The sequence below is a fragment of the Mus caroli genome, chromosome 12 (assembly GCF_900094665.2).
Source record: "Mus caroli chromosome 12, CAROLI_EIJ_v1.1, whole genome shotgun sequence".
Lineage (NCBI taxonomy): Eukaryota > Metazoa > Chordata > Mammalia > Rodentia > Muridae > Mus > Mus caroli.
In genome coordinates, this window is record NC_034581.1 from 99,201,372 (window position 1) to 99,216,729 (window position 15,358).

The window sequence follows — 15,358 nt, forward strand, 5'->3', positions numbered from 1 at the left end:
TCTTCCTTAACCCAAAAGCACACCAATGATTTTAGTGAGCAAAATACAATAAAAACACTTCATACATAGTTCTCATCTTCCTTAACCCAAAAGCATACCAATGATTTTAGTGAGTAAAATACAATAAAAACACTTCATACATAGTTTTCATTTTCCTTAACCCAAATGTCTTACATTTCTTTTCTTGTTGTGAGATAAAATACCTTCAGAGAGAGAATTTGAGCTCACAGGTAAAGAACATCTATTCTGTTGGGATCTCATCAAGGCATCAGGAACTTAAAGCAGCTATGTACTTTACAAGAATAACAGGAAAAGAAACAAAGACAGCAAACTGGAACGTATACACATTTAGAGCTGTCTGGAGAACCAGGAACATGTGAGCTAAAAGTTCACACAATGTTATTACTAGAAACATCTATGATCTACTTCTCCCCAAAGCCTCCCTTAATACAAGCCAAGCAAATAAACTCAATCCAGATAAATGGAATGTGATATGACTTTAAAAGCACACATTGTGTATGTATAGACACCACAACTGTGTTGGCCAAGGGACATAAGGAACAGTCTATCCCAAAAATGGGAAGATTCACTAGTGGTTTGCTAACAAGGACATTAGACTCTTCTGATGGGAACTGAATCTTATCTTTACTTATAAACATGCTTCCATATCCACTCCGTTTGTTCCCGATGGTAACCCATTTCCCTACTAATCAATATAAGGCTTCCTGACTTAGTGTTGGTTAAGCTGCTGTTATAAAACACCCTGGCAAAAGAAACGTAAGTGGTATCTTAGTCAGGGTTTCTATTCCTGCACAAACATCATGACCAAGAAGCAGTTGGGGAGGAAAGGGTGTATTCAGCTTACACCTTCCACATTGCTGTTGATCACCAAAGCAGTTGGAACTCAAGCAGGTCAGGGAGCAGGAGCTGATGCAGAGGCCATGGAGGGATGTTCTTTACTGGCTTGCTTCCCCTGGCTTGCTCAGCTTGCTTTCTTATAGAACCAAGACTACCAGCCCAGGGATGGCACCACCCACAAGGGGCCTTTACCCCTTGATCATAATTGAGAAAATGCCTTACAGTTGGATCTCAGGGAGGCATTTCCTCAACTGAAGCTCCTTTCTCTGTGATAACTCCAGCTGTGTCAAGGTGACACAACACCAGCCAGGACAATCGGAAAGGGCTGCTCCAGCTCACAGTTTAGCAATACTGTTCACAATGAACAGCAAGAAACTGAAGCAACAATTCACATCACATCCACAGTCAAGAAACAGACAGCAATGGATGCCTGTCTTAAACTCACTTTCTCCTTTGTATTCCATTGAAGACTCCAGACCCAGGGAATGGTGCCACCTGCCTTAGGCTGGGTCTTCCCACCTTAATTAACCTGATTAAGATAATCTCCCAGAGGTTTGTCTCTCTCCCAGGTAATTCTAGATTCTGTCAAGATGGCAATGTTTACTAACCACCATAGCTCCTTTCTATAAAGGTAAACACTTCAGTCAGGCTGTGTAGAGGTGTCTGTTTCCACATCAATTAAATGACAGCAGCCCAAAATGTTAACTCCTCAAACGAGACAACTCACAAATCACAAACAGCACTTTTCTCAGAAACTAGCAACAAATTTTCCAAACAAGGGAGTGTTTCTCAAATATTTTAAAGTATACTACTGAGTTCTCTTAAGAATCCTTCAATGCACCCTGAGAGGTGTCTAGGTCAGAAGAAAAGCACAAGCTGATGGTATGTCCTTTACACTGATTAAGCCCCCAGTCTAGCAACACCAGGGAACAGAAAGAGCTGTCTTGGGTGACTATTGCTGTGATGAAATATCATGACCAAAGCAACTTGGGGGGGAAAGAGTTGATTTTGCTTACACTTCTGTATCACGGCTCATTGTCGAAGGAAGTCAGAACCTGAAGGCAGAGCTGATGCAGAGGTCATGGAGGGGTGCTGCTTACTGGTTTACTCCTCATGGCATGCTCAGCTGCTTTCTTAATAGAACCCAGGACCACCAGCCCAGGGATGGCCCCACCCACAGTGGGTTGGGCCCTCCCTCACTGATCACTAAGGAAATGCCCTACAGGTGTGTCTGTTTCTAGGCCAGTCCTGTTTTGGAAGTACGTGCTCTATTGAGGTTCCCTTCCATCAGATGACTGACAGCTGTGTCAAGTTGACATAAAACTGGTCAGGACAGTGACCCCGAGCATCACCCTCACTGAAGGTGGCAGTAACCCATTTGAGGCTATCTACAAAAACAAGAGGAGCCGCTTTTGGACTTGCTGGTAACTACTTAAAACAGACTCCTCAGTCTCGTTCACTCCTTTCAGCAGCCATTTGTTCAAAGTTACCAAATGCAAGATGCTGAAAGGACACCAAAGACTCCCCGCTGGTCATGGCTGGAGCTGGTCTTTGCTACTTTGTGAATTGTTCTTTTCCCCAGCCTTTGTTTCCCCCACCCCCAGGCTTCACCCCTAACACTAGACAGGAGAGGAACAAGGATAAAGGGGAAGAGAGCCCTGAATCGAATTTCTTTCCTTTTGTTTCTTCTTTGACCACGACTACTAACAAACTGTAAACAATGTCCCTTAAAGTCCTACAACCCCACCCCCATTCGCCTCTTGGGGCCCTCACATTTATGTACCCTCTGAAAAGTTCCTGGAATATCAAAATCACACAATGGCAGAAATTATCTGCAGCTGGCAAAACTATGCTTCTGCTAGAGCATGAGGCAAGCGTGGCCAGCTGCTGTGGACAGTCTGAAGCAGCCCTACAGCCCTACACCTGGGATTACAAAGAAGACACATTCTTAAAATGTTTCTGTGTTTTTTAAAGAAAGCAAAATTCCCGCCTTCTCCCAAGTGTGGGTGCACCCGAGCAGCTTCCTCCTGCCGGCCGCTCTCTTAGGAGCCTACCTGTCCAGGACCACCAGGTCAGTCGCCGTCTCAGCGTCACTCCTAAGAATTCGCTCCAGTTTCTGAATCTTCTCTTCCAATTCCTCTGGATCACATTTTCCATTTAAAATGGAAGCAGTTAGTCCCAAAATTCGAGGGCATGATGGACAACTCTCACAGAGCTAACATAATGAAAGATACAGGCAGTAAGGACTTGGTCACGCAGTGCCACAGCAAGGACACTGCCACATCCAAACACAGGAACCACTAAGACCCATTTCTCTGGAACAGTAGCACAAGACTATAAATTACTGTAGTTTTTACTTAAAGATCTATTTCTCAAAAGGGCACATTTGGATACACTAAAAAAATATGTCAGTTGATATTACAATGTTAGAAACGTAATAAATTGTATAAATGAAATGAACATTGAGAATAGTTTACTTGTATACTAGAATCAAGTCCCAGTACTGGTAACTATCACCACTGCTCTTCAAATCTCTTTCTTTTTTTTTCCAAATTAAATTTGGTTGTTGATTTCAATACTGGATGGAAGCGCTGGCTCAGCAATTAGGAGCACTGGTCACCCTTCTACAGGACCCAGATTTGATTCGCAGTGTTCAGACACTGGCTCACAACCATGTGTAATTCCAGTTCCAGAAGGACCTGACACCCTCTTCTGACCTCTGGCACAGACACACATGGGACAAACTCCTATATGTGTAAAAATTAGAAAATGTAAAACTGTACATACTCATAATTTAATAATTTGACTATGAATTATTGAAGTTGATAAAGTCTCAAACTTACCTTCATAATTTCACGATAGGGGTGGTCTAGAATCGCAAGATGACACTCATCAAACACCAGAAGGTTAATGTCTGACAGTGATAGGTAACCATTTTTCAAAACATTCAAGGCGACATAGCAAGTCATAATGAGAACCTAAAATAAAACTGACATCAGTACACAAAGGCCATTAACCTGCCTGGCTGTACCTCTAGGAGAGAGACCACACGAGTCTGTGTATGGAAGCAAGGCCTAGGAAATTCATGGATCAAAATTAAAGCCAAAACATTCACATATGTACATCAAACATACAAACATTGGGACCAAAATATAAATGATGAAAGTTGTGGGGAAGACTGAGAGAAAGTCCTTATAAAGGCAGAGCGTGTCCTTATAAGTTACTAAATTGACCTGAGGTGTCCTCAGCCATACCTTGGCAGATGAGACCTGTCAACCTTGTCAAATCACAAAAGAATTCACAAGTTTTTAATTTTTTTCCCCATTGAGCTGACAGGGTTTTCTGAAAGAAAACTTTGTATAGTCTTTGCTGTGGACAGGCTCTATCTATGTGGATTCATTTCAGTATGTAGGCCACGGAAGGTCAGTTACAATGCAGCCCTCAACCGCTCTGGATCTCCTAGCACTACACACAAAAGCCCTTAGCACATGCTAGCTACATGTAAACATGAAGGCAGAGGGAGCCTCCTCATAGACCAGAGGCTTCAACCAGGACACTTTTCCGACTTTCAACATATGTAGCTCAGAAGTTCATTTCCTTCAAGTTCAAAGTAAGCCACAGGCATTTGTACTTTTCTAGCAGGTAAACAATGGCAGCTCTCTCTTTCCTACCCACTAAATAGCACACTTCAGTAATTTACCTCATCTCAGATGAACCTTCAGAAACAGAGAGTGCAGAGGATGGGAAGGTGAGGGTCTTAAACCTCCTCAGCTAGCTAAGGCTGAGGGCTATTAAATCAAGGATTTGTCGCATCCGCACGGGGAAAGGTCTCTGCAGGTCTCACCTGGTGCTTGGTAAACTCCTGGCTCCATCTCTCCTTTGTCCAAGACGCAATTACTTCTAGGTCTGAGTACTCTCCAACCTTGAGATCCGAGTGAGTTCTCACGGCTGACACTTGTTGAGCAGCCTGGTTTGCTGATCACAAAGACAAGATGTGAATATGAACATTGTGCCAAATCGGCTCCTGAGCACTTAAAAAAATTATCAGTTGTTGTTATACCTAGCCACCATTTTTTTAAATAGCTAATTTAAAAATCATAGTTCCAAGATTACCTTTCAAAGGCCACCAATGAGCCCATCCCCGTCCTCTTCCATCACTTCCGGGACAACCACATGCCCTTCACAGCTGACTTCCAACCTAAGCTCTATCTAAGTCCTTGCCTGGCAGGCTGGATGGGCAGCGAGTCTACACCTGCTCTCCTGCTCCTTAAGGAAAGCAAGTCAATCCACCAACAAGTACTATTCAAACCACAGTCGGCTTAGACTGTCTTTAAAGACAGAAAGGGAGGTCAGCCGGGCTCACAGGCTCTGCTTTCAGTCTGCAGTCCCCACACATAAACCCAACAGCCTTTAAGAAGCATGGAACGTTCTAAAACCGCCTCAGCAAAAATCACCCACCTCTAGTCAACCAGCTTTCAGCCTACGTTATGAAGCTAAAACATCAAGAATGGAAGGAATTTTAACAACTTAGCCATCTCCCCAGAAGTCCTCATCTAAGAGAAACACAGAGTCTGAACAATTGAGAGGAATGCTCCTGAGAAATAAAATGGTATTTTGGCTAGCAGGACTTCAGTAAGCACACTATTTGTCAAACTCGTTTTACTTTCAATAATTTAATACCCACAGAGATAATCTTTTTAACTATGAAGGCTCATCCAATTTTCTCCTCACATGTGGGAAATGATGTTTAATTACCAGAGTTGACGAGGAACACGGTCCTTTTTGCGTGCGGGTTGAGGTCGCCCCTGATCTGATGGGCCAGCTCTTTGGTGAGCAGGACCGCGATGAACGTCTTCCCTGAGCCAGTGTTCAAGCACACAATTGTGTTATGGTCCAGAGCTGCTTCCAGCAGCTCAACCTGAAACATGGGAAAAGATCACATACTTCTTACCCAGGCACCACACTTAAGAATTGGCTTGCTTTAAATAGAGAAATGTCCCCGTTTTCTAAAATCTTCTGCAGACAACTTTGCAAAAAGACAACCACTATCTTCACATTTACTCAAGAGTAACAGGGGAATAAAATGGCTGCCACACAGCTGTGCTGCTGGAAACAAACATTGAAACGGCACCAGCCATGTCATTGAATAATTATTTCTGCACAGGCTACTTCCCTAAAATGGCACGTATGACTGAACCCTACACGAGGTATGCTTCTCCCCGCTCAGGACTGAACATCTAACAATCTCCATCCCAACCCAGCTTATGAGGACTGGTACACCCAAATGGATATAAAGGAACAGTGTGGATTTCAAAGAGGGTGGGATAAGGAACTAAGAAACAGAACCAACACAACAAATCAATTACCCAGCAGATGTTAGAACAGAGAAGAACAATTAAGAATAAAAGTGTTTTGAATAAGAAAATTAATCAGAAGAGGCGGGCTTGAAGGGGTAAATGAGTTTTATAAGTGTGTCAACTCTATACTGATTTTTCCATTTGTGTGAAAAATGCTCCAGTATTAGTGGTCTCATTAGTACCTGGTATTTTCTTGGCGTATAAATGTTATCATGAATTGCTTCTTGTTGCCATGGCAGTCCAAAGAAAGGACCCATTGGTGAGGAAGCAGGGGTCATGAGCTGCAGGCCTGCCATGCTGAGGGGCTGCAAAGCAGGGCTTTTCATTCATCCAGTGTTTCTTTCATTGCATTTTGTTCTAGCACAGCTTACTACAAAAGGGAAAAAGAATACCATTACATAACCATGCAGGGTTAAAACAAAAGGAAGCACAGGAACAAGAGAGACATCACACTACCGCTCCCTCAAGTCTTTTCAGGTTCTTCCTATGGCTGCTTTGGTTTCTCTTGAGATCTAAGAGGATGGTTTTAAAAGTCAAGCAGTCTATACCCACCCAAGCAATCCTACAGCTAGAAGCTTATCTAAAGAATGAACCAGACAACTGCACAAATACATAAACACATTAACTTGCATTGTTACAGGAAAATACAAATATATACATACACACACACATACTCTTAAGTTCTCTAATGTTATGTTGACAAAATGAGCCAACGTACAGACAGGCATTAAAGATGCAAACACTTGAGCTGGCTATATCACTTTATTAAAGGGCTGGGAACAGACATACACATTTACAATCACACCCACCCCAATAAACTAAACCCATGATATTCCTTACATGGAAAACTGTCCATGTCATCTAAGCACCCTCCCATATTCAGATACTCTCTTCAGAAGTAATTTTCACTATGTAAGTTGGAAAAATAGAAATCTTTTAAAACCTTTCTGTGTGTATGCATGCATGTGTAGGCCAGTGTGTGCAAGTGTGGGGCCAGAAGTCAGCAGTGATGTTCTCGTCCAGCTCTCTCACTCTGTGAGGCAGGAACTTTCCCTGGAACTGAGCTCAGCATCAGTAACACTGGGGCTGCATAGCACTGCCCTGAGTTCTCACCAGAGCGGCTGGAACTACTTGCAGGACACCCTGAGGCAAGTCTTACTCACAGAAGAAGCGGGTCAGGGATACTTACCTGAAGTCTCAGCAGCTCCCTCTTCTACCTCCCACCCTCTGTTAAGAGTCCTGCTCTAATTACACACGGCCTCAGGAGCTCTCAAGTGGAAGGTTAACAGAGCAGGGATTCCATCTATGCATCTATAGGAAGCTGCCATCCATTTGGGGGCAAGAATTTCCAATGGTATGGCTGCTACCCAATGGTTTGTGGTCACGCACTCTCCTGTGAGTGGCCTCTCACTGATGCTCTGTAAGTGAGCCCCATAAACTGATTGGTTTCCCCCAACCTGGACTTTAGTGAGTTGTCATTTGGTTTGTCAGTGGAGCAACAGAATGAAGGGACAGGAATCTCAAAACATTTGACACAGTCTGCAAGATCATAATAACTGGCCAGCCACCAAGACCACAGGTTCTGTCCATCTCTACCAGCAAGCACCACAAACACACACACACACACACACCACATCCTTCCTACCCCAGTGCTGGGAGTACAGATAGTCACCACAGTGCCTAGCTTTTACACAGATGGAAGTACAGATGACCCCACAGTGCCCAGCCTTTACACTGATGCTTGGGATCAGGAAAGCAGGTCCTCATGGTCCCACTGCAAGCACTGCATGGCTGTTCATCCCCAGCCCAATCTTTCTAAAATCTCAACCAGAAAAGAAGGCTTGGATGTCAAGAGTCTTCGTGGAAGCCTATCAGCAGCTCCCCTCAATGAGCAGAATTCATTGCTGCATTGGAACTGTCACCCTTATTGTGCTTTGTGGCATTCACTACCATTACTCTGTGACACTGGAAGAGAATTCGATCTATAGAGTTTCCTGAAAATCAAACACTTTACTTTCCAGTCTTTTGCATACCGAGGTACAACACTGCACTCCTGCTTCAGAAATCAAGAAGGCATAATTCAGTTCTGTATGCCTTGCATGCCTCCTTCCTTTGAAAAAGGCAGTAAGAATGATAATAAAGGCTTGACTCACAGCTCGCAGCACAGAGCACTGAGGACCTCAGCAAGACTGCTTGTCCACACACCAACCGACATTATCATCCTTACTGCCCTTCTCAAAGGAAGGAGGCGTGCGAGGGGAAAAGCACTTTTGCAGACGCTATCAGGCAGTTTCGCTACTACTGCTGCTACGGCTGCTACTACTGGCTGGCTTTTACAAAGGTGCTTGGGATCAAAGAAACCATATTCTTCATGGGAAATAACTCAGTTTCTGTTGGAAAGTCTAAAAGCTATATCCTTCACCCCACATCTGACACCCACAGTGCCAAATTCCACAGCACAGAGGACTCAAGCATTTTTACAGAACTGTCAAGTGTCAAGTTCACTTAGTTTTTAAAGATCAAGAGGCCACCCTGAAGGTCCACCATCTAAGGCAGCCGTTTCCTGAGCGTCCTGGCTTGCCACCACTCTGTGCTGTCACGTCATATCCATAGACGCTCTGTTTGGGAACCCTTGACCTTAAGCCTGGCCCCTGACTTTCCACACAGCACACATGCTCGCTCATCTGGAGTCATCAGGGCATGCTGGGAGGTTTCAACTAAGACTAAATCCTAGGGATGGAAATCTAAAATGGAGGAGAAAAGATAGCAACAAAGACAACAGCCAACATGTGCACTTCCAAACATTATGCACATAAGATCAGCAGCTCCCTCCTGTCTATAACCCTCCTGCTTCTTTTTTTCTCAAACAGACAACCATAGTAATAATGATTAATCTAGAAAATGATCTACAAAGGAAATTAAGTATGCTCCAATTTTTAAAAGAGAAGGAAATTATACTTCAAAACTCAGTATCACAAAATACAAAGCAAACTATGAAAACGTGCTACAGCACAATAGACTGTAAGAGGCCTGGCAACAACGCACAGTAACTGATCTCAGGAGAGACCTCAGCCTGACATTTTTTCACAATAAAACTAGCTATCCTAAGGAGTGTGATGTGAAGCATACACGCTGGACTGTTACAGCTCAGCTGATCAGCACATCCATTGGTACACAGCTCCCAAATTCAGGTGTGAGGGGAATGTTAACAAGCCACACTTAGCAGATTCAATTACAGCCTATCCAACATTATCAACTGTAGCCCACTGGCTATTCCATCTCTAGGATGTATTCCCCATAACTGAAATCTTGTACCAGTCAGTCCGCTTCCCTCACATCTCCCACACTCACACCTGTCACCTGTGCTCTTGCGCTGTCGGAAGAGCTCTGATTGCCAGATCCACAGACAGAGAAGACTGTGCAGTGTTGGTTGTTCTAAGCCTGCCTTGCTGCACTTAGCGTAATGGGCTCCATGGATAGTTAGGTTATCACAACGTCAGCATTTCCTTCTTTACTGTAATCAAATATTCATGTGTGTGTGTGTGTGTATGTGTGTGTGTGTGTGTCTGCCCACTCTTTTGCTGACAGACACTTAGGCTGCTTCCATATTTTGGCCCCTGTGACTATGCTACAATAAGTGTACAAATGTAGATCTCTATCTGCACTTAAGAATTTCTTAATGCTAATCACATTAATAAATAAAGGCATTACAAAAAAATTAATGAAATCTTTTATACTGCAGATAAAAGGTGTTAAAGATTCCCTGAGGGTGTACCTTCACCACATGCACATCAGAGGCTAGCTATGTTCTTAGGAAGTACTCACTGAAGCATCTGTGGACAAAGGATCATGACTCTGGAATCAGTCTCAAGCAGTTCCTAAGCAGAAGCTACACGGAGACAGACAAGTTAATAAAAAAAAGCAAGTGAGGCTAAATGTGTAAAGCATATATTTGTTATCCCAGTCTAACTCGTGCAATATCAGTCCTTCATTTTCTGAATATCCCTCGTGTGCGTGTGTCGTGTGTATGTATGTATGTATTCCCCCCATCTGCTGGCAAACAGGCACAGGTACAGCTTTAGTAGTGTGACTGTTGTGAACAATGATGCAATGAACATCCAAGTAACGTTAAAGTTTTATCATTCGGAGATCTAATTTCATTCACAAAGGACAGTAATGGATCCTTTTTAAAATTTATATTGTAATATAATATAAATAAGTACTTTGTTTCTTTTAGGAACAACAGGTAACTCTATGACTATCACTCAGTATCCACTCTGCACTCTTTCCCAAATAAGAGCATGACCTAACCCTGTGTATTCTTCAGCAGAGTAAATCTGCTTGCCAAAGCTGCCAAGGCTTTGTTTCAGACTTTCTACTATCTGCCGGTCACCTAGCCCTCACCCCATGGCACACGCCTCTCTTTGGGCAAGGAACTGATTCATGATAATCCAATGACAAAAGATTGGGGCCTTTCAGTCACTGGCTGAAAAGCAATTCTTCCCCTATGAACACACTTCAAGAAATGCCAGCCCCATCTGCTGCTGAAGTCATTTGACAGCCATGAAAAAGATGTACTTTCAAGAGTAACAATAAGAAACTTGGTCCCTGGTAACATCAATGAGCAGCTCAATCAATCAACCTCAAAGCTCAGCCTAACATCCTTGCCAAACACATAAGCCAACAAATTCCCTTACCGTCCAAGTCAGTGTGAGGTATGCAACTCTGAACAAATGGCACTATAAATCACCGTTATTGCTTCTATAAAAGATCTAAAGGGGGGGTAGGAATAAAAGGAGGGATGAAAGAAGGAAAAAGGGACAGTCAGGGACAGACCTGAAAGAAAGCCATCAGACTAGAAACGTGAGGTCGTCCCAGGGAGGCCCTCCAGCCAGGCAGACCACAAGCTAGGCACATTCAGGAGTCCAACATGGCTCATGCAAGAGACAGGGATGACCTCCATCTAGAAGCTTCCGTGACTTCTGAAGTTTAGACATTCTCTCCTTATTTGTTCTTATGAGTATTTTTGAAACTTTTAGTAAATCTTCTTGAAATTACTAATATTCATAAACTATTTTTCTAGAACTTTAAAAAATTCTTAGCTTTGAAATACCCCCTCTTGCTTTAAAATGGTCAATTAGATTGTGTGACTTTGAGCCACGGTCCTGAATCACAGCTGGGACACAACGAACAAAGTATGCAGGTGTGCTCTGAATGGCACAAGCAGCTTCCCTCTGCTGTCATAACATAACCACTTTACACAGACTCTCCCTCTCTTGGTTCTTCCTGGAACACAAGCTCCCTCAAAACAAGATATGGGCTTCATTTCTCTGTATATATCAAATCTGCTGCTCCTAGCCACACAATAATACAGAACACAATCACGGGCAAGTCAGTATGTCTTTATTTGGTTTGGAAATGAATGTTGCCATCTCTAATGGTAGAAGATAAGATTTTACGAGGTGGAAGACAGCAATTGAACCCTTCCAACTATATTTTCCATAAGATCACAGTATTTAAATTAATTTTTATTCATTTTATACATGGTAAAACACTTTCTAGTCAGGAAAATCAAGCCCAATATTAACACATCAATAGGTAACCTAATCACGTAATAACAGGAAAACCTATAAAAGTTCTGCCAATTTTTACTTTCTTTGGCATGTGTCAGTTGATTTCATTTTAAACTTAGCCATAAGTGAAAGGCCCAGAACCCCTGATGCTATGTAACAGTTTGAGTCTTGTCAGTGAGCCATCATTAACTTCTTTGATAGAGCCAAAGGATTAACCCCCAAGTGATTCTTTTCAATTATGGGTTTTAATTTCTTATCAAATAATGTACACTGATGAAATTGGCAAAGCTGTTTGGCAGCTTCTGTGAGCTCCTTACTTAACAATACTGATGGAGACTGGGGTGTAACGCAGAGCACTTACCTAATGCAAAGCAAGACCTTGATTCAGGACCCAACACCACAAAAACAGCAACCAAACAGACATAAAGAATAACGTAATAACACACAAAACTAAGCCCTCGTCCTCTCCGCCGCTGAGAACCCAGATTTACCGTTTTAACGTCTGCGAGCGCTGTGCTGCTGCTGTCTGAACTGCATTCTGACATTGTGACAGCTCATTGGAAACTCACAGCACGCCCACGCTTCAGCTCTAAAATAAATGCACAAACAGTCAAGCATAAGACGCCTGTTAAGGGAATGCACACACCAGAGTCCCACTCAATGAGGAGCTAAGTAACAAGCCATTATTTTGTATCAACTTTTAAACAAAAGACATTTTAGGAGTTGGGGATATTTTAGGATGCCAAGTCTTCTTTTAAAACAAGGAACAGAGAATGAGAGACAACACAGGCAAGCCTGACCTACAGAAAGAGAAAGCTGCAGCCAAGCTCAAGGAAAGACTTCTAAAGAATACATACATGCGACTCTAACGTTTACGTTAAAGATCATGCGTTACAGGTTACAGAGAAGCAAAGAAGAAATCATGTGTTACTTCCTAGATTCACATGTATGAAAAGCAAACAAAAATCAGCAAGGAGATACTTAGCCAAGATACCCAAATAAACCGAGAGTTAAGCCTTTAGTGTATGCAGGAAATCCAACAGTAATTCCAATGTAACAAATGAAATTAAATACAAACGCCAAGGACTGTTAAACCTGTTCTACCCACTCTTTCACCAAACTGGTTTATAAGACAGCTCAAGACTAGAATTAACAATGCTAGTGTTGGGAAAAAATAAATATGGGATACCTTTCCTAAATGATTATTATGATTCAAAAACGAAAGAAAGCCAGCTGTAGGGAGCACACATAAGGAGCTGACAGGAAAAGCTGAGTGTGCTCAACCCTGATCTTAACAGCGCTAACGCCGGACAGGCTTGGGGTCAGCTCGCTGCACCTATACTGCGAACACACAGCAAGGACAGGCCAGTGCGCAGCTGGCTCTTGGCACTCATTTACACCCAAGCCTTTCAAGCAGTCATGGGCAGGTAACTGCATTTGTACAGTTTAGCTGGCTGCTAATAAATCAGACTGAGACAACATAACACTACTTTAATAGGTACATATTTACCTCGAAATGCTGACTCTAAGTTCTTTCAGAGTTTCCAAGTCTGTATTTATGCATACCCTAGGTAACCTAAAAGCAATCAGAGAGAGGATTTTAGAAGACACAACTCATTTTTTTAACAACAACAACAAAAAAACAATGTTAAGAAATTGACTTCACAAATTAGCTACTTAATAATCTTTTTATATTTAACATCAGAATAAAATCCTTCATAAAATTATCTACTAAAAGACAAGGATACAGTCCATGACTGAAAGAACTACCTGTTAAAATTAGCATTTCACTCTAATACAACTGTGAAAACGAAGCAAGTCCAGTCAGACAGGAGGGAAAGCGCTTGGCAGAGCACGCCAGATTTCCCCCCCCTGACCTGCCTGTAAGCCTGCTGACCACCACACTCTTCAGCACCGCGTGCTTCTCGCCTCCCAGCTTGTCTGTCTGTCTCTTAAGGCTACCTCATCCTTCACCAGATTTTATTTTTCCAAGACAGGGCTTCTCTGTGTAACCCTGGCTGTTCTGTAACTCACTATGTGCACTGGGCTGGTGTCTGCCTCTGAGTGTTAGAATTAAAGGCGTGCACTACTGTAACCCGGCTATTCACTAGATTTTCATCACATTTTATATGCCACCCAGTAAGATGCAGAGACCATGCCCGCCAGCATGAGCTGTAGGAACACGTACCATGAACAAAGCTGTGTGAAGCAAACTTCTGAGAGCTTGTGAGAAAACTCCATGTAAACAAGATAAGTCTTATAATCTCTGTTACTCCATAACACAGGTTGTTCTTAGAATGTGTTTTCATGCCCCTCTTAGGTGTAGCAAATAGGAGTGAGTTCACTTTAGAGTGTTTAAAACAACTGGCTATTGTTATTTGTTTACATGCCTCTATGGGGAAAAAAGCCATGTCTTTGCCACGTGTGGCTTGTCCTTGTGACTGAGCACCTTACTCATATGACTGATCCTTCTTAACCCTTAGAGTATGAACTGTCTGATGCTCTGAATAAGGCTGGCTATTGCATGAGACATGGTCTACCTCATTTATCAGCTTCACCCTCCCAGGTACTACTGCCTCTAGAGCAGTAAACAGCACTAGTCTGTTTCATGCCTGCCTGTTTCTAGCAATGCTCTAACCAAAAGTCAAGTCAACCAGTATAGGATTATCTAGTTATCTAGTTACACTACTAGGCAATCTTTATACAGGTAGAAAGTCCATCTGACAAGTATAGAATAGTGACTTATGTTGGTAATAAACATTAATAAGTCTTTATCTAATTTTAATTGATACTACAAATCTACAAAACTCTGTCTTGTAGGTCTCTTTAAGATTGTCAGGGTGGGTGTAGATATGTAAACCACACCCCACTTCTCAGGGCGGGCCTGGGATGAAGTCTTTCTGCAGGGAGGAATGTCTGCGGACAGGCAGAAGCTTCTCGGTTACGCCCTGCGGGACAGGACGCCAGGAAGCTCATGAGCATGGACAACTCCTCTGGGCCTGCTTTACTGTGGCCATGTCTCTTTTCCTATTGTCTTGGTCTGAGATGTTAGGGATGTTGCTTCATGAACATGAAGAAGGGCTTGGGACTTTGACCCTTCGTGATTGATGGCTACAAATCTCTCTGGGAGTTTGAGGTGACTTGACAAGCTGCAAATGATACTAGGTTGTAATATAAACAAGAAGCTCCCATTAGCACCCAACTACAGAAGTAAGGCTGTATCCTTTGGGGTGCAAAGAGAGACAGCCCTTGCAGTCCAAAGCTTGCAGCAACTATGACTTCCTGGTATGACCTTTCAAAGCACATTAAAAGAATCCCAGAGACTCTGCCACTACTAACTTTACAGAAGTCCTTCCTACTCATCCTACTCCTGAGCTACTCAGGTGCAACTTCCGTAAAGCCCCAGTAAGCAAGAGGGGAGACTCAGTATGAACGAACGGTACAGCATTAACAGGCAGTCAAACTTGTTAGCACTGAAAAGTTCCCAATGACAGAAGTGCTATGGGAGATCGGAACACAGACAGCAAGCAAATCTAGACAACCTAACACCAGCCAGGGCGTCCAAGTGAC

At 42.9% G+C, this 15,358-nt stretch overlaps 1 protein-coding gene across 3 annotated transcripts in view; it reads right to left on the minus strand.

Annotated features, from left to right (window-relative positions):
• Window positions 1-15,358, minus strand: part of Dicer1 (dicer 1, ribonuclease III) — a 64,858-nt gene that overhangs the window by 37,991 nt on the left and 11,509 nt on the right. Inside the window, exons 2-9 of one of the 3 annotated variants that reach the window (XM_021178580.2) lie at window positions 13,299-13,364; window positions 12,280-12,377; window positions 10,041-10,104; window positions 6,398-6,585; window positions 5,614-5,776; window positions 4,703-4,833; window positions 3,702-3,836; window positions 2,913-3,073 (exon numbers count right to left, since the gene is read on the minus strand). In XM_021178580.2, the coding sequence (XP_021034239.1) occupies window positions 2,913-3,073; window positions 3,702-3,836; window positions 4,703-4,833; window positions 5,614-5,776; window positions 6,398-6,541 (734 nt within the window). In that variant the 5' untranslated portion in view covers window positions 6,542-6,585; window positions 10,041-10,104; window positions 12,280-12,377; window positions 13,299-13,364. The remainder of the gene's footprint in view (window positions 1-2,912; window positions 3,074-3,701; window positions 3,837-4,702; window positions 4,834-5,613; window positions 5,777-6,397; window positions 6,586-10,040; window positions 10,105-12,279; window positions 12,378-13,298; window positions 13,365-15,358) is intronic. The other 2 variants (XM_021178579.2, XM_029484412.1) reach the window with 2 other exon arrangements.